The sequence below is a fragment of the Triticum aestivum genome, chromosome 7B (genome assembly GCF_018294505.1).
Source record: "Triticum aestivum cultivar Chinese Spring chromosome 7B, IWGSC CS RefSeq v2.1, whole genome shotgun sequence".
Classification (NCBI taxonomy): Eukaryota; Viridiplantae; Streptophyta; class Magnoliopsida; order Poales; family Poaceae; genus Triticum; species Triticum aestivum.
This window is the reverse complement of record NC_057813.1, coordinates 75,922,669-75,940,625: the sequence shown is the minus strand read 5'-3', so window position 1 is coordinate 75,940,625 and position 17,957 is coordinate 75,922,669. Positions and strand designations below refer to the sequence as shown.

Genomic DNA, 17,957 nt, shown 5'->3' with positions numbered 1-17,957 from the left:
GGGTTGGAGATGTACTTCTGAGTCAGTCGTCACGATAGGAAAGGATGAGTCGTCAGCAAAAGCTACAACAGAAGAAACTGCATGGGCCTAATAGAGGGGCTTGGCAAAAAAAGTGATGGCAAAAATAAAATAAAATAACATATACATTCAAACTGTTTCTTCCTATATTTGAAAAGAGCAAAAGAAATTATAGTCACTCAAGCAAACATAAGACTTTCTTGGCCCATAAACTTCCACTACCTTTTATGTGTTTCACATACTTCCTTTTATTCCCATACGAAATCATGAGGAATATACATAAGCAAACAGCAAAACCATCAAACAACAGCACCCTTTGATAGTTACAAATACACAACTTTTAAACTTCTCAGGTCCACACTCAGCTCAGTGCTCTCCCGTCACTACTTGGAGATTGGAGCAGCTTTATTAGTTCAGGAAGAAAGCACACAAAAATAAAACCAGGAACATAATCATATATGATCTCTCTCAACTGATTTAGTTGTAGGCGTCTGGGTTGGCGATGAGGTAGGCCTCGGCGGCCTTGAAGATGGCCGTGACAGAATCCTTGGCCTTGGTAATCTCATCATTCACCTCTATGCCTGGTAGCAGCTTGTATGTTGATTCCACCTTCACCACGCTCCCGCCATTGGCTGCCGGCTCCACCTTGATGTGCGACGTGGCCGTCTCGATCGCCGTGCCGATGCCACCACCCTCGATGAGGGTCGATTTGCACTCACACTTGTCCGCATCAATGAACTCGAGCCTCTCCTTCATGAGGTTGAAGGGCATGGCTACAAGATCAACTGTGTTTTATGCTTTGACCATGTGTATCAGGTTGCATGCGACATGAATTATATGTGATGCATACCTGAGGTGAAGTTGAACTGCCTGACACTGCCGATGCCGCCTTCTCCCTCAACAGGGTGGGCGCTGGCAACGATCTGCGGCACGAGCTTGGGGGCCAGGGTGTGCCAGTCCATGACGCCGGCATGGAAGAGGCGCGGTGCAGCGACCGGCGACTTGATCTCGTGGGTCCAGCTGTTGGTGGAGGCCATTGCTGTGATGATCAAGCTAGTACAGCCGGTGCAAATGATGTGAGCTGTGAGTGTTCTGTGAGTGTTGTAATGGCGCACTGCTGCTTCGTTGCCTGGAGAACAGAAGTGAGCGCTATAAATAGGGGACCGAAAGCGGGGTTGGTGAAGCTTGGCCGGATGGGTCTGGTGAGTGGAGACTGGTGAAGCCAGGGATCGAGCTTTTCCAAAATGGATGGCACCGTCGGTTATCATTGATGGGTCTGAAAGCTTGTGCTTTTGTCAATCTCTAGTTAAAGTTGAGGAATGTGTTCTCTATCCAATTGGCACCACAGTCCGCGTGGGGAAATTGTTCTAGTGCTAATTAGGGAGTAGGTGATTAGCCACCTGCGTTACTAATTAGGAAATGCATGCTATCATGGAGTTGTACGGTTGCACGTAAATCAGCTTGATGAGATGTTGGGTTGCATGCAGTTTGTAATCATATGTAGCTCGCGTCATGCACTAGCGTAACACGCGTTAATATATTGCTGGCCGCATGTAGGAGTACTAGCAAAACACACGTTATGTTGGAAAGTTAGGGAGTTTTGTGATTTAATTCTAGTAAATAAATAATGACATAAACAATTATTAGCATGCATAACTCTAGCATAGTAAACGAACCAAAAATCATCGTCGCACATGTAGCAGCAAACATATTCAAATGGTAGATCGAAATACGTCGCATGTACTGGTCGTTTGTAGATGAAAAAGCCATAGTTGATGCAGGGGCAATGTTGTTGATGACAATGTTGGTGAAGAATGGTCGAAGCAGATGTTGGTGACGACGGTGCGCAACTGTTGGAACCGCCAGTCCCTCGCCTCGCTCCTCCTCGCCCTCGCTGACGCCGTCGCCGGAGCTCACCAGAGAGAAGAGGAAGAAGTTCAGAGAGATTCAGAGAAAATGGTGGACACATGAGTTTTTCCGGCGCTCGAACGCCTCTTTCCTTTCCTCGAGCACGAACTCGACTTGTCACCTGTTACAACGGTCACCGCACGGCTTTATAGCCCCGAGCCGGCGCACCGGGCACGCACCCAACGCCTCCACTCGCCCACGATCTTGCCCCGCTCCGCACGCTCTGCCCGCGTCCCGCGCCGCGCCCGAACGCGCGCTTCTCACGGTGAGCACCAGTTGAGCAGGCCCGATCGTGCCGTGCAGCTCGCCAACAGACACACACACCCACGCACGCCTACGGTGTACACTTGCACGGTCACCCCGTGCACCACACGCACGCACGCACTCACTACTCGCCACGGACCCGAGCGCCCGACCCGGCCAGCCCGCGCCCATACACGCACTGGTCGCGTCCGGTGCGTCGCCGCGGCTTATTAGCCCAACACTCGCGCCCTAAGCCGCGGCTCAGAGCAGCCCGGCATCCTCGACGTCGTCCACCAGCAGAGCTCGCTCCTCCGCCGGCGCCTTCTTGAGCTGCGGACACTCGCGTTTGAAATGCCCGCGTTCACCGCACTTGTAGCACCTGTCTCGTCTGTTGCCGCCGAAGCCCGACGCCTCGCTGCGCGCCCCGTCGTCGTCGTCCTCTCCGCGCGCACCGCCTCGACGCCGCTCGCGCGCCCGCCACTGAGCTGTGCTGAACATGAGCTGCTCGCCGTCCGCCCGCTCGCCACCTGCCTGCCCGCGTCGCCGGAGCCGCTCGTCGAACGCCTTCAGGCGCCCCAATGCTTCCTCGAACGGCATCGTCGACACGTCGCAAAACTGCTCGATCCCGGCCACCGCCGCGTACAGGCGGTCCGGCATGGAGTCGAGCAGCTTCTTCACAAGCGCGGCGTCCTCCAGCGTTGCGCCGAGCGCCGCGTAGCGCGGCGCCATCCCACCGAGCTTGTCGGCGAACTCGTCCAGCGTGTCGCCGCTCGCCATGCGCAGGAGCTCGAACTCCCCGCGCAAAGTGCCCAGCCGCGCCGCCCGCACGCGGTCCGCGCCGACGAACCGCACCTTCAGAGCAGCCCACACCTCCGCGGCAGTCTTCTTCGCCGCCACCTGCAGCAGCAGGTCCTCTGCGAGTGTGCCCAGCAGATACGCCCGCGCCGGCTTGTCCTTTTTCGCGATCACGGCCGCCGCCGCGTCCTCCGGCACCACCACGGCCTCCCACAGCCCGGCCGCATCAAGGTTCGCCTCCACCTTGATCGACCACGCCGTGTAGTTGTCGCCGGTGAGAAGTGGCACCGACTGCGGCAGCGATCCGATCGCTCCGCCGGCGTACGGGACGATGGACATCGCCGGCGCGCCCTGACCAGAACGTGGCTCTGATGCCAACTGTTGGAACCGCCAGTCCCTCGCCTCGCTCCTCCTCGCCCTCGCTGACGCCGTCGCCGGAGTTCACCAGAGAGAAGAGGAAGAAGTTTAGAGAGATTCAGAGAAAATGGTGGACACAGGAGTTTTTCCGGCGCTCGAACGCCTCTTTCCTTTCCTCGAGCACGAACTCGACTTGTCACCTGTTACAACGGTCACTGCACGGCTTTATAGCCCCAAGCCGGCGCACCGGGCACGCACCCAACGCCTCCACTCACCCACGATCTTGCCCCGCTCCGCACGCTCTGCCCGCGTCCCGCGCCGCGCCCGAATGCACGCTTCTCACGGTGAGCACCAGCTGAGCAGGCCCGATCGTGCCGTGCAGCTCGCCAACAGACACACACACCCACGCACGCCTACGGTGTACACTTGCACGGTCACCCCGTGCACCACACGCACGCACGCACTCACTACTCGCCACGGACCCGAGCGCCCGACCCGGCCAGCCCGCGCCCATACACGCACTGGTCGCGTCCGGTGCGTCGCCGCGGCTTATTAGCCCAACAGCAACAGTGCCAGACCTTGGAGGTAGACGACATGTGCTGAAAATTCCAAGAAGTCGCGTGAAGCACTTCCCAAAATCACAAGGGCGGCAGGTTCAAGATCAAGATCACAAGGGCGGGAGGTTCCAGAGACCGACTCTCCCGCTCACAGGTGCACGTCGACGTAGACTACGATGGCAGCCCAAACTTCCAAAATCGATTCTTTGTGTGTATTTGACGGTGGCCAATAAGATAAATACATAGGAGAATGCACGTGCTCATGTGGTGATCATGATCCAGATCCAAATCGACTGTTGAACATATGAGCAAATTAGTACGAGTTTTAATCTGAATAAACAGAAGATAAATCATGACAGCACTAGTCAAGATTAAACTAATCATGCGAACTAGCATAGTAGATGAACAGATCACATATAGGGCACATACTAGACACATGAATTCTACTACGATCTCGAACAGGAAGGATAGAATCACATACGGTGGAGCAGGAGCAGCACCGCCGGCGCTGATGTTTTCGGCCATGTCCTTGAGGACGAGGTTGCCGAGGTCGGGGAAGAAGTCGTCCTTGGCGAAGTCGTTGCTGCCAGCAGTCACGCGAGTGCGCTCCCGAGAAACCTAATCGCCCCTCTCCCATACAGGATCATGAGTGGCGGGGTTCCGGAGGCCTGCTGTCCCTTCTCGCGATGCATGCCGGAAGGAGGGATAAAAGACTTGCATGGCGGGGCAATGATCTGGAACGGTGGTGCGAAACCATATGAAGCGGCGGCGGCTAGGGTAGACGTCTACCTAACTATATAGTGTGGGCCGAGTAGGTCGTGGGAGTAAATCCCACGTCCGAGTCGTCGCGATCCAAAAGAATCGGAAATGCTTCACTAATTAACGCGTGCATTAATTATTAATTAATGACTCATTAATTTTTCCCGAGCAGCAAAAATATAGACAACATGCATAACTCTGTCCTCGGCTCAGCTCAATCCCGCAACCCATGGCGCGTCCTAACGAGGTGTGGCGTGGCGAGGAGGAGGAGCGCGCATGTAGGTCTCCTCTTCTCATGCTCATACAACTGGTAGAAGAGCTCACCTTATAAACAGATGCAAGTCTCACTCAACTTCTGTGGTATGACTAAACTTTGGTCTCACTCACTCCACTCACATGTGTGCATGAATGGGCCAAGAGAATTTATGAATTTTAGTTGGGCTTTGGACCAAAGGCCTACTAGCAAAATTCCAACAATCCCCCGCAAAGTCTCATTGGCACATCTCATCATTTAGTTGCAAAACATTGTTAATATACCGGTGCTTAGTGGAGACTGTGAAGTTGAACTTCCACTTAGAATTTATGCTACACTAGACCACAACTTGAATAGTGGACTATGCCTTGAACTACAAGTTTTCTCGGAGACTAGTTTCATAGAAATTCTTGACCGATACTGGGTTGCCGCAAGGCTTCCCCGCGGGTGGAGCGTATACGTCATACTCCAGGGCCTTTCACGAATTTATTAGAGAACACCCAATTCTCACAGACTGCAACGTTAACAGTCAAATTCATATAGGTGTGTTACTCAGGAGATGCTCTGCAGGACAACATCTCTACTTACTCAAATAAGCCACTTGGAACACATTAAGATAAATATCAACCTTCCATGCAGATCAAGAGAGTATTGCATCTTCATGGAGTGGGATAGTTAAAATAGGGATACTCTTCTCTTAGCTTACCAACAGCTTCTCTCCCACTTCTACTTCACGGGATCTTCGATCACATAGAGTGGGTTACCACTATGGACAACTCATGCGGTGGGTCTCAAACCCATCTCCATCGATGCATTATCTATCACATTACGTGATAGACCCTTTGTGAAGGGATCTGCCAAGTTTTTCGACGTTTGGATATAATCCAACGTAATAACTCTGGAGTTCCTCAGTTTTCTCACAGATTTTAGTCTCCTCTTCACATGCCTTGAGGACTTCATATTGTCCTTAGGACTGTTTATCTTGACGATCACAGTTTGATTATCAAAGTTTATCAGGATAGGGGGTATTGGTTTTTCAACCATAGGTAAGTCCATCAATAGCTCACGAAACCACTCTGCTTCAACAGTGGCAGTATCTAATGTTGTGAGTTTTGCTTTCATAGTTGACCTTGTTAAGATGGTCCGCTTGCAAGACTTCCAGGAAACAATGCCACCACCAAGTGTAAAAACATAACCACTTGTGGCCTTAATCTCATCAGCATCAGATATCCAGTTCGAGTCAGTATTAACCCTCCAGTACCCTTGGGTACCCGGTGTAGTGAATCCCATAGCTCGCAGTGCCTTTCAAGTAGCGCATAACTCTCTCAAGCACACGCCAATGACCATTTCCCAGTTTTGACACAAACCGACTTAGCTTGCTCATAGCAAAAGAGATGTCAGGCCTCATGGCACTCGCCAAATACATAAGCGAGCCAATAATCTGAGAATACCTCAGTTGATCTCTAGCAATCCGTCAATTCTTTCGAAGAGACACACTAGCATCATATGAAGTTGGAGAAGGCGTGCAGCCGCTATACCCAAAACGACTCAAGATCTTTTCCACATAGTGAGATTGAAGCAGCGTGATCCCACCATTCTCATCTCTTAACAGCTTGATGTTTAAGATAACATCAGCTACTCCTAGATCCTTCATCTCAAAGCAACGAGATAAGAAATCCTTAACCTCCTTGATTAAATCAAGTTTGCTTCCAAATATCAGTATGTCGTCGACATACAGACAAAGGATAAATCCTTCGCCCCCACCATGGCGATAGTACACACACTTGTCACCATCGTTTACTACAAAGCCGATAGCAGTTAATGTTCTTTCGAACTTCTCATGCCACTCTTTAGGAGCTTGTTTAAGGCCATATAAAGACTTTAATAACTTGCACACCTTTCCTCCTGACCAGGTACTACAAAAACATCTGGATGATCCATGTAAATTTCCTCCTTCAACTCTCCATTGAGGAAAGCCGTCTTAACGTCCATTTGATGAATGAGAAGACCATGTGAGGCAGCCAGTGGTAGTAGCACCCAAATTGTGGTCAGTCTAGCCACGGGTGAGTAAGTATCAAACAAGTCTTCACCTTCTTTCTGGGTATAACCCTTAGCCACAAGTCGTGCCTTGTATTTTTCAATTGTACCATCAGGTCTAAGCTTCTTCTTGACCCACTTACATCCTACAGGTTTACACCCATAAGGACGGTCAATGATCTTCTAGGTTCCGTTAGCTAAGATGGAATCCATCTCGCTACGAATAGCTTCCTTCCAGTAGTCAGCATCAGGAGATGCATAGGCTTCTGAAATAGTCCTGGGTGTGTCATCCACAAGGTACACAATGAAATCATCACCAAAAGACTTTGCAGTCCTCTGTATCTTACTCCTCACAGGAGTTCCATTGTCACCCTCAACAGGATTCTCAACGTGTTCCATCGCAATGGTGGGTTCAGGAATTACAGTGAATTTCTCACTAGATGGAGTAGGTATCTCCTGATTTGATGAACTCGACATATCCTTCATAGGAAATATGTCCTCAAAGAAAGTTGCATCATTAGACTCCATAATCATACCAACATGCATGTAGGATACCTCAGATTTTCTTATCAAAAATCTATAGCCAATGCTATTAAAAGCATAGCCCAGAAGAACACAATCCACAGTTTTTGGTCCAAGCTTGCGCTTCTTGGGAATTGGTATATTGACTTACGCCAAAAAACCAAGAACGTAGATAAGAGAGTTTCAACCTTTTCCTTTCCCATTCCTCAAATAGAGTCATGGTCTTATGCTTTGTGGGAACTCGGTTTAGGACATGACATGCAGTCATTAGCGCCTCCCCCCACCATTCCTTGGAAAGACCCGATGTTTCTAACATGGCGTTAACCAAATCAGTTAGAGTTCGGTTCTTTCTTTCGGCCACCCCATTAGACTGAGGTGAGTAGGAAGGCGTCCTCTCATGGATTATACCATGTTCCGCACAAAACAAATCAAATTCATTGAAAAATACTCTCCACCATGATCGGACCTTAGCCGTATAATTTTCCGGTCAAGTTGGTTCTCCGCTTCAGCTCTATAGTTTTGAAAAAAAAAGCCTCATCTTTTGATTTCAGAAGATACATATAACAATATCTAGTGGAGTCGTCAATCAACGTCATGAAATATCTCTTTCCACCTTTTGTCAACACACCATTCATCTCACAAAGATCAGATGTATAAGCTCTAGTGGCACCAAGTTTCTTGCCTCTGCAGTCTTATGGGACTTGCGAGGTTGCTTAGCTTGCACACATACTTGACACTTGAAGCCTTTGATAGTAGGGATTTTCGGAATTAAATTCAAATTGGATAGCCGCGTCATGCAACCAAAGTTAATATGACAAAGTCGTGAATGCCAAATATCAGACTCATTATTGTGGCAAACATTATTAATAACTTTATGCAAATATCGGACAAAGATAGGCGGAACAAGCCTCCGCACTCATAGCCTTTTCCAACAAATTGTCCACACTTGGAAATTACAACTTTATTGGACTCGAAAACCAACTTAAAACCATCTCGACATAAACGGGAACCGCTGACGAGATTCTTATTGATGGACGACACATGATGAATGTTCTTCAGACGCACAGTCTTCCCCGAAGTAAACTCCAGATCGACCGTACCGACACCTCGAACGATGGCATGTGACCCGTTCCCCATCAGCACGGGAGAAGTCCCTGTGACCTGGTAAGAAGAAAACATGGAGGCGTCAGCACAAACATGTACATTGGCACCGGTGTCAATTAACCAATCAGGAGATTGAAATACTGAAAGGATGGTAGGAAGAATACCATATCCAGATTCCTTCATATCAGTATCACCGATGACAACATTAGCGGACTTGCCGCTCTTCTCATGTTCGCGCTCCTCAAAGCGGTTAGGACAGTTATTAGGATCACCGCAGACATGGCAAAGTCCCTTCCCCTTCTTGTGAGAATTCTTCTTGAAGTTGGTAGAATGTGACGGCTTGTTCTTTGTATCAAACTTGCCTTTGCCCTGAGTTTTGTTCTTGTTGTTTTTGAACTTGTAGGCTGGAAGTTCTTCTATACCATGTGGGCACTAGAAGCTCCCTCAGCAACTCGAGCACGTGTGTCTTTTGCTCTCGCCTTCTCTTCAACATCAAGAGTACCAATGAGATCCGCAACGGAAAACTCCTGTCTCTTGTGTTTTAGGGAAGTAGCAAAATTGTTCCACGAAGGTGAAAGCTTGGCAATGATGCCCCCGACAACAAATTTGTCCTGCAACACACACTTAAAGTACTCAAGTTCCTTGGCGAGTGATTGTATCTCATGAGCCTGCTGTACAACAGAGCGCTCATCAGTTATTTCGTAGTCATAGAATTGCTCCATGACATACAACTCGCTGCCGGCGTCCGAGGCACCAAACTTGCCTCGAGCGCAGCCCACATGTCCTTGTCGTTATCAAATGACATATACAAATCCACAATGGAATCATCAAGGACACTCAGAAGAGCGCCTTTAAAGAGAGTACGGTCTTCTCAAAAGCTTCCAACTGTGTTGGATTAAGAACGCCCTCAGGCTTGCCCTTAGTGGCATCATAGCAGCACATGGTCTGAAACCAGTAAACTGCTCTTGTGCGCCACCTCTTATATTGCACCCCCTTAAAGGCAAGAGGCATCAAATGCACAGCAAAACCACTCGGAGTAAATTGCCTATAATCATGTTTTTTGCATTATTGAACATATGGGCAAATTACTACGAGTTTTGATCTGAATAAACAGAAGATAAATCATGACATCACTAGCAAAGATTAAACTAATCATGTGAACTAGCATAGTAGATGAACATATCACATCTAGGGCACTTACTAGACACATGAATTCTACTATGATCTCGAACAGGAAGGATAGAATCACATACGGTGGAGCAAGAGCAGCACCGCCGGCGTTGACGTTTTCGGCCATGTCGTTGAGGACGAGGTTGCCGAGGTAGGGGAAGAAGTCGTCGTTGGCGAAGTTGTCGCTGCCAGCAGTCGCGCGAGTGCGCTCCCCAAAAACCTGATCACCCCTCTCCCGTATAGGATCACGAGTGGCGGGGTTCCGAAGGCCTGATGTCCCTTCTCGTGGTGCACGCCGGAAGGAGGGATGGAGAAGACTTGCATGGTGGCGCAATGATCTGGAACGATGCTGCGAAACCGTACGAAGCGGCGGCGGCTAGGGTAGACATCTGCCTGACTATATAGTGCGGGTCGGGTAAGTCGTGGGAGTAAATCCCACGTCCGAGTCGTCGCGATCCAAAAGAATCGAAACGGTTCAGTAATTAATGCGTCCGTTAATTATTAAGTAATGACTCATTATTTTTTCCAAGCAGCAAAAATATAGACAACGTGCATAACTCTGTCCTCGGCTCGGCTCAATCCCGCAACCCGCGCCACGTCGTGATGAGACGTGGCGAACGAGGAAGAGGAGTGCGCGTGTAGGTCTCCTCTTCTCATGCTCATACAAGTGGTAGAAGAGCTCACCTTATAAAAAGGTGCAAGTCTCACTCAACTTCCGTGGTGGAACTAAACATTGGTCTCACTCACTCCACTCATATGTGTGCATGAATGGGCCAAGTGAATTTCAAAATTTTAGTTGGGCTTTGGGCCAAAGGCCTACTAGCAAAATTCCAACATCGCTCAAGAAACCAAAAAAATGGCAAAAGGAAGTTGTGCTCCTGCAAAGTCATGGACCGAATTTCCGTAGACCATTTATGTGGCATGTCCGCACCCGACAAGGCGATCATGCACATGTGGTGTTCTCTTTTTCTCTGTCATACCCATCACTTAGTGGAGTGGAGAGACTCCACTCTATAACTTGGCCTCACACCACCTTCATTTATGGGATGCGACTATAGATTGCACCTCTACTCTTGTCATTTATTCATGGACCTTTAAGATCTATTTGGATTTCTCTGCTGCACCCATCCCAAACATTCTACTCCCTCCATTCCTAAATATATAAGACCTTTTACAGAATCCAATACGAATTACATACCGAGCAAAATAAATGAATCTACACTCTAATATACGTCTATATACATCCGTATTAAAATCTCTAAAATGGCTTATATTTAGAAACAGAGGGAGTACCAAAGATTGGACAAGACCGGAAAAAGAGAAAATAAATATATTTTTTAGGGTTGAGAAATATTATTTTACGGTTGAGAGACATATTCTGGCTTTGTTGAAATATTGGCGATATGCTACTCGGAGCCTGTCTAAGAGCAACGCCAAAAGTTTCCCTAAAAATCTTCACGTAAAACTGGTTTTACATGATCACTGTAAATTTTAGGTGAAGTTTCTTGAAAGCAACTTTTGTTAGATACCATAAACTTCTTCCCCTAAATTTTATTTATTTGTTAGTAAACAATCATAGCTAATGGCCTAGGGCCTGCAAGTCAGTGATACGCGTGATGGTGGCCAGCAAGATGCGGGGCGGGGCAGCGGCACGACGGCGACCCAACGTGGTTGCGTGGTGGCCCGGCGTGGCAACCGGCAAGGACCGGCAAGGCGCGACACAATGTGAAATCAGTCCAGAGCTGTGGAAGCGATGGCGCGGCGACGGTGGAGCGGCGGAGCGGCGACGTGCGCGGTGAAGTTTCAGGCGGGTACTTTGCCGCCAAAACTTTGGGGAAGTTGTCATATTCTCATAATCCAAAGGGAACTTGGGGCAAAGTTTACATGATCATCTAAATTTGTTCTAGGTTTATGGGACCTATGGCAGAGTTTTTTTTCCCAAATTTCCTCTAAACAGTATATATTTTATAGATAGAAGATCTGTTGGAGTTGCTCTTCCTTAAAAATCTTCACCTAAAAATGGTTTTATCGTTTTAAGGGATCACTGTAATTTTTGGGGACGTTTTCTAAGAGCAACTTTTCTTAGATCCCGTCAAGTTCTTCCCCTAAAATTTCTTTATTTCTTATTAAAAAATCATACCTAATGGCCTAGGGCCTGCAAGTCAGTGATATGTGTGATGGTGGCCAGCAAGATGCGGGACGAGACGGCGGCACGACGGCGACCCGATGTTGCAGCGACGTGATGAGGGCCGACGAGGCGCGACACAATGCGACGGGAGTTCGAAGCTTTGGCAACGACGGCGCGGCGACAGTGGAGCGGGGAAGCGGCAGCATGGGCTGTGAAGTTTCAGGATCTCATGGAAGTTTTCAATTTCCCAAAATTCAAAGGGAACTTGGGGCCAAGTTTACATGATCCTCTAAAATTTATCTGGGTCTATAGGATCTGTTAGAGACGTTTTTTTAAAAAAAAATCCTCTAAACAGTATATTTTTTCAGATAGAAGATCGTTGGAACTGCTAACATCTCAAATAGCTCCCTTAAGAAACTTCCGATATAACTAGCTTTACGGGATGGCCCTAAAATTTAGGGGAAGTTGCCTGAGATCTTCTTCGTAAACTTCTTTAAAAAATATATTTTGTTTTATTTTCAATTAAACAAAAAAGATAATGGTCTTTAAAAAATATATTTTGTTTTATTTTCAATTAAACAAAAAATATAATGGTCTAGGACCCTCCCATCAGTGACACGTGTAATGCCCGACGAGGGGCGGCGTAGTGACCGTCGGCGCAAGGCGGCGTGGGCGCGACCACCGACGAGAGGCAGTGTGGGCGTGGCAGTGGGGGGTGACGGCGTTCTAGCGAGGTTTCAACTGGGCCCCAACGTTCCGGCAAGGGATGATAGGACCTAGTTTACAAGATCCCCTAAGAGCAACTCTAGCAGACCCCGCAAAAATCCCCTGACCCGTAAAATAATCGCCAAAATGCGGGCTGGTGGTGAAAACCCCGCCCGAACAGACACCGCAAATGCGGCTGGCCCGTAAAAAAAATTGTGGGCCGCGGCAAAAGTTCGGCCCCAACCCGCGTATATGCGGGCCCCCCTCCCCCCGGCCCGTCGGTGCCCTGCATATAGCGGGAGCGGTTGGTGGGGGGGGAGGACATTTCAGCCCGCGCTTTTCCCCCACCAACCACGTCCCATCTCCCCCTCGCCCCGCCGCCCCGCCGCCGCCCAAGATTCCGGTGAAAGTGGCCGGCGAGAGCATGCGAGAAGGCCTCCAGACGCACAAGGTAGCCCTCCGTCCCCTCTCCCCCACTCCTCCTACGTCGACGGGCCGGGACCTTGCGCATCTGCGGCGTTTTCATCGTGGGCGACCGAATTTGGCTTTCCGGCCGCCGCCGGCTGCGCCAAGCTATGGAATTGTCGGGAAGCACCTCGCGCAACCCCGGCAAAGGCTCATCGGCGCATGCAGGTGCGGGTTTGTCCGCTCGCCGCCGCCGCCGGTTTGCCAGCAAGGATTCGGTCGGCCGGACGCGTGGCTTACCGATGCCGCTCATATAGTGCGACGACCGCCCGCGGACAGTGCTGTGGTTGACTTCGGGCACGCCGAAGCACCCCGGATGGGTGTTATTCAAATGTGAAAACGACGGGGTACGTGCTGTTTTCCATTCTGCTCATTTGGATAGCTCATTATGTTTGCTCATTTGGAACATCATCATGTGTGTAGGAAAATGGATGCTCATTTTGGTTTTGGAAAGGCGAATACATTGATCTATTGGTAGAAAGAAAATCGATAAACGTTCATGCACTCCTTAATGCAATCAAAGGCAATGAACCGCATGCATGCACAACTAGAGGGGAAGCAACGGCTACATCTTTGCCAAAGAAGAACAATGAAGAAGTAAAGATCAAGAATCCGCGGATCAACAATGAGTGCATGGAAAAGATATTGCTTCAACTCGTGGGACCAGTTATGGAAGTTGGAAATCTTCTAAAATGCATACTTGTGGTTCTTGTTTTCTTTGGGTTTGCTTTTGTAGCAAAAATTTGGTGATGTCCTATGTATCCAATGTGGTTGAAAATGCAAAGAAATGCAAATTGAGTGCAAATTTACATTTTCCGGGTTGGGGGGAGGACGGTCGCACAGGCAGACCCCGCAAAGCGACCCGTAAAACAGGATGCAGGTCAGCTTTGCTGGGTCTGCCTCTGCGGCTTTTCACTGCGGACTACAAAACAGATTTTCCGCGAACTCGACAAGTCTACGGTACCATGACCCTTACGCCGCCAACTCCTATTTGGTGCCTCAGCATCGGTTAGATCCTAACCCACAAACTGGCGCACACACCCTCCCCTTCTTGGGCTCGACCCTTTTAGAGCAACTCTAGCAGACCCCGCAAAACACGCAAACCCGCAAAATTCCGGCGAGTATGCGGGCTCGGACCATTTTTCCGGCCAGAACAGAGCCCTCATACTCGCCCGGCCCACAAAAAATTTTCCGCGGCCCGCAAACCACATGCCCCGACCGCTATAACTGTGGTTCCGCGACTCGTTTGCGGGTTAAAACCCTATCCATCACTGCCGCCGAGCCACGCGATTCCCCTTCCCCCTCTCCACATTTCTCGCCGCCGGCGACCACCCGCCCCGCCTCCAGCTGCCATGTGGGGCCGAATGTGGAGCTTAGGACGCGGCTCCGGCAGCAGATCCGATGGCGGAAGGGACCCGAAGCGCGAGCGGCGCGTCCGGTCTGACGGTGTGCGGAAGCGCGAGCCCCGAAGTGGACCAACCACGGCCTGTCGCCGCCGCCGAGCTTCCGGCGGAGCGAGACGGCGAAGTACGACCGCCGGCGCGTGTCCTTCTCCTCCGCGAGATCCTTGTACGCCGGGAGCTCCTCCTCCTCCGGCCGGGCATTCTCCCCGTGAAGAGGGAGTGGTCGGAGGACGAGGAGGAGCTGGAGGAGCCGGACGCATTCGCCTTCGTCCCCGTGAAGGAGGAGCCCGAGGAGCCCGCTCTGCTCGGCCGCCGCGGAGTCATCGGGCCGGAAGACTACGAAGTGTACACTTGGTTATGAACCGCTAGAGTAGGGTGTGGTTTGGTTTTAGTCCCGAAGAAGGTTTCCTAGCCATGTTCTTAGTCTAGTGCGGATTAATCAAGTTGTAATACTTCACAGTACTGCTTCTAAATACTATTCTTGAAATAAATTTGGTCTACATGGGAGACGCTAAAACATATATTTGCTTTTTACAAGCAAAACTTTTGAAGCTTAGGAAGGTTAACTGAATTCTTAAATTTCTATTTAAGTTTTTTCGGAGTCTGGACAAGATTCAAAACAATTACATTGCTTGTTAGAAGTTCCAGAAAAATTTCAGCGAGTGCTGAATTATTTTGGCCGAAATTCAGTGAGGCTGAAATATTTTGGTCGAAAGGCAAATATTGCAGTGAGTGCTAAAATGAATGAAATTCATTTATTTCATCAAAATCTCACCGAAGCGAAAATCATGGTGTTGTTTCATCTTGAGCAGCACCAGACATGATTCAGTATTATCAACAAAATTTGGTCTCACATATACGAGGAAAAAAGGTATGAGCATGAGCAAGCAAGATTTGATGGGTAATAAAATAGCTTCACAAGAGAGAGTAAAATACTTCACGTGTGAACACTCAATCCTAGTTAACTTTAGAACCAGTTTTCGTCCTAAAAGGGGTCCAGTGATTTACGTATAACCAATAATAAAAGTGGTCCAGTTCTTTTGGCTGATTTTCAAAGAGCGGGAACTATATCTTTTTGACGATCGTGATTCTCAGGAGACCTACGTGTTGTTACACAACTTACCTTAGTTATTTTACACCATAACTTACCTTTGCTAAACTCTCCACGCCGCCCCCTAACATTCAACCAGGTGGGTCCCCTCCCTTGATTTCCTCCAACCGAAGAAATCTATACGTGGATATATCCCTGGGTTGTTACTATCCCTATAAATAGGGATACTTTGAAACCTCGTAGATCATAGTTCGTCCTTCTGCGCCACCCAAACCAGCAAGACCGAAGGACGGAGACCCAGGAATCCAGCAAGACCGAACGACGGAGCCAAACATGAATCCTCTGGTAACTCCCCATGATCTCCTGCTGCAACCACTGCTATTTTTCGTGCCACGATCTTCCTCCCATGATCTCGTGTTGCAACCCCACTCGTTGTTTGCATATTCATGTAACTCAACATGTTTTTAAACAAATTAAGTTGGGGGGCGTTAGGGGAGGGCGCTAGGATTTGTTTCCTACCAGATTGGTAGTTCATTGATTAGTTCCAGGCTAAATCTTAGCGTCTAGTCTTGTTGATGCCAATTAGTGCAGCGGGCGCTTGCCTTCTTTTTCCTCCCGCACGAGTTATGGAAGGCATCGATGGCCCATGTTTTAATTCCATACTACTGGCCATGATTAGCGCCTAGAGTTGAGGAGAGCACGATTGGATAGTTTTTTATTTTCCAATCTTTATTTTATTTCAAATAAGCGCCTTGCAATGGAGATTACCTTATATGACCGTTCAAACGTAACCAAGCTGAATCTAATGATAGTATTTGCATATTCATGGAACTCAGCATGCTGGTAAACAAATTACCTCATGCAGTAGCGTAGAGCACAATTTTTATGTCGGTATATATAAGTTGTATTCATCTGTATGAGTGTTTAAATTGTATACCATGTTGAATCTAATCACACTTGCACATACATTAAACCCAGGATGCTTCTTTGCCGCCATATGAGGAGTTCATAAACGGACTAAACACGCAGCAAAGGATGTACATCCAGTTGATCGGACTGGGTGGACTTCTCAAGACACTTAGCATCAAAATTAGACGTGTACTGTGCATGGCCATCGCTAATTCATATGATGCAGAGCAGGATGCCTTTATCATCAATGGAAGACCATGTAGGATCAAACTAGAAGATGTATCGCATATAACAGGCACGCCCTGCCATGAGAAGAAGCACGTCCCTTCAGATCTTGATGATAATATGGAGTTGTGGAAGAAAGTGAAAGACCGTAATGACACCAAAATAACTTTCAAAGGATTGCTAGACAGATGAAAGGCGACGGCACACCAAATTTTGTCAGGCCATTTGTCTTGTACACCATAGGCAAATATGTATGTCGAACAAAAGAGGAGTATGTGGATAACCAATATATTAGGATTATTAGGATTGAGACGATAAAGGGCACAAATCTTGGACAGCTAACGCTTGACTATCTTATGGATAGCGTGAAGAATTTTGTAAATGGTGAGGCAATTCTAGAGGGGAATCTATCACTGCCGCAGGTAATTCGTAGTAGTACAATTATCAGTTACCTAATATACATTACATAATGTACGAGAATATTTATAAACTGTTTTTGTTGTCATGCAGACATGGTACTATGAGAAGTTCAGAGTGCACCAATTGGACTCTAGCATCTCATATGAATCAAGGTTAAGGCCGTTGATCCAGAACTAGAGCGAGGAGAAGGCAAAAAAGGTTGACAATATAATCTAGAATAGTTATCTGGGAGTTGGAGAGGTAAAATGCCAGCACATTGCCTGGATTATGTAACATGCATATTTTCTAAATCATACTAACAACACTAAACTGCAGTATGTTGAGGACCTGATGAGGCCTTTCATTCCAGCATGAGATGGTACGCTGGCCAAACCGAAGACTGACGCTCAGGTAAATGAGTTACATCACGCACAAATATATATTGTAACATTCCAACTAGTATGAAGTTATATGATTCTAATTGTTTCAAAGTCTCAGATAAAGGTACTCATCGGACGTGTATTGACTGATTTGCAAGAAGTTGCCTCCCTCGTGCGGGAGGCCGGTGCAGAACAAGTCGATAGGATGTGCACCCTTGAAAAAAAAATTGATGAGTCCCTTAGGCGTACCCGTACAAATGGCAAGCTCACAGAGGATCTCATCAAAGAATTGAACGTAAGCCTAGAATTATGAGATTAGTATATATAATTGGAAATTTACATGTACAAGGTTTTTTCTAAATTAGTTTACTATGAAAAAACACCAGACTAACATGTATTTTTTAAAGAAAAAACGCGATGGAATATTTCCAGGAGTGGAGGACATACATCTTTCTGACCTCGGGGCACCTTCACACCCAATGGAGGCCTCTGTTGAGAATGTTGAGCAGGCTTCTGACAGGGGAAACAAAATGATGACACGGAGGTCGCTGCTAAGCACCATTGTAAGC

General features: G+C 48.2%; 1 protein-coding gene across 1 annotated transcript; it reads right to left on the bottom strand.

The window, feature by feature from the left end:
* Positions 1-218: 218 nt before the first annotated feature.
* On the bottom strand, positions 219-1,129 carry LOC123162551 (pathogenesis-related protein 1). Its single transcript, XM_044580333.1, has 2 exons — positions 869-1,129; positions 219-791 (listed from the first exon to the last, which is right to left on the bottom strand). Exons 1-2 carry the CDS (start codon positions 1,053-1,055, stop codon positions 496-498), a joined length of 483 nt encoding a protein of 160 aa, XP_044436268.1. The 5' UTR covers positions 1,056-1,129; the 3' UTR covers positions 219-495.
* Between the last annotated feature and the right edge of the window lie 16,828 nt (positions 1,130-17,957).

Coding starts and splice junctions, on each gene's coding strand:
- LOC123162551 (XM_044580333.1), bottom strand. CDS start 1,055: ATGGCCTCCACCAACAGCTGGACCCACGAGATCAAGTCGCCGGTCGCT. Junction 792..868: donor GCAGTTCAACTTCACCTCAG/GTATGCATCACA, acceptor TTGATCTTGTAG/CCATGCCCTTCAACCTCATG.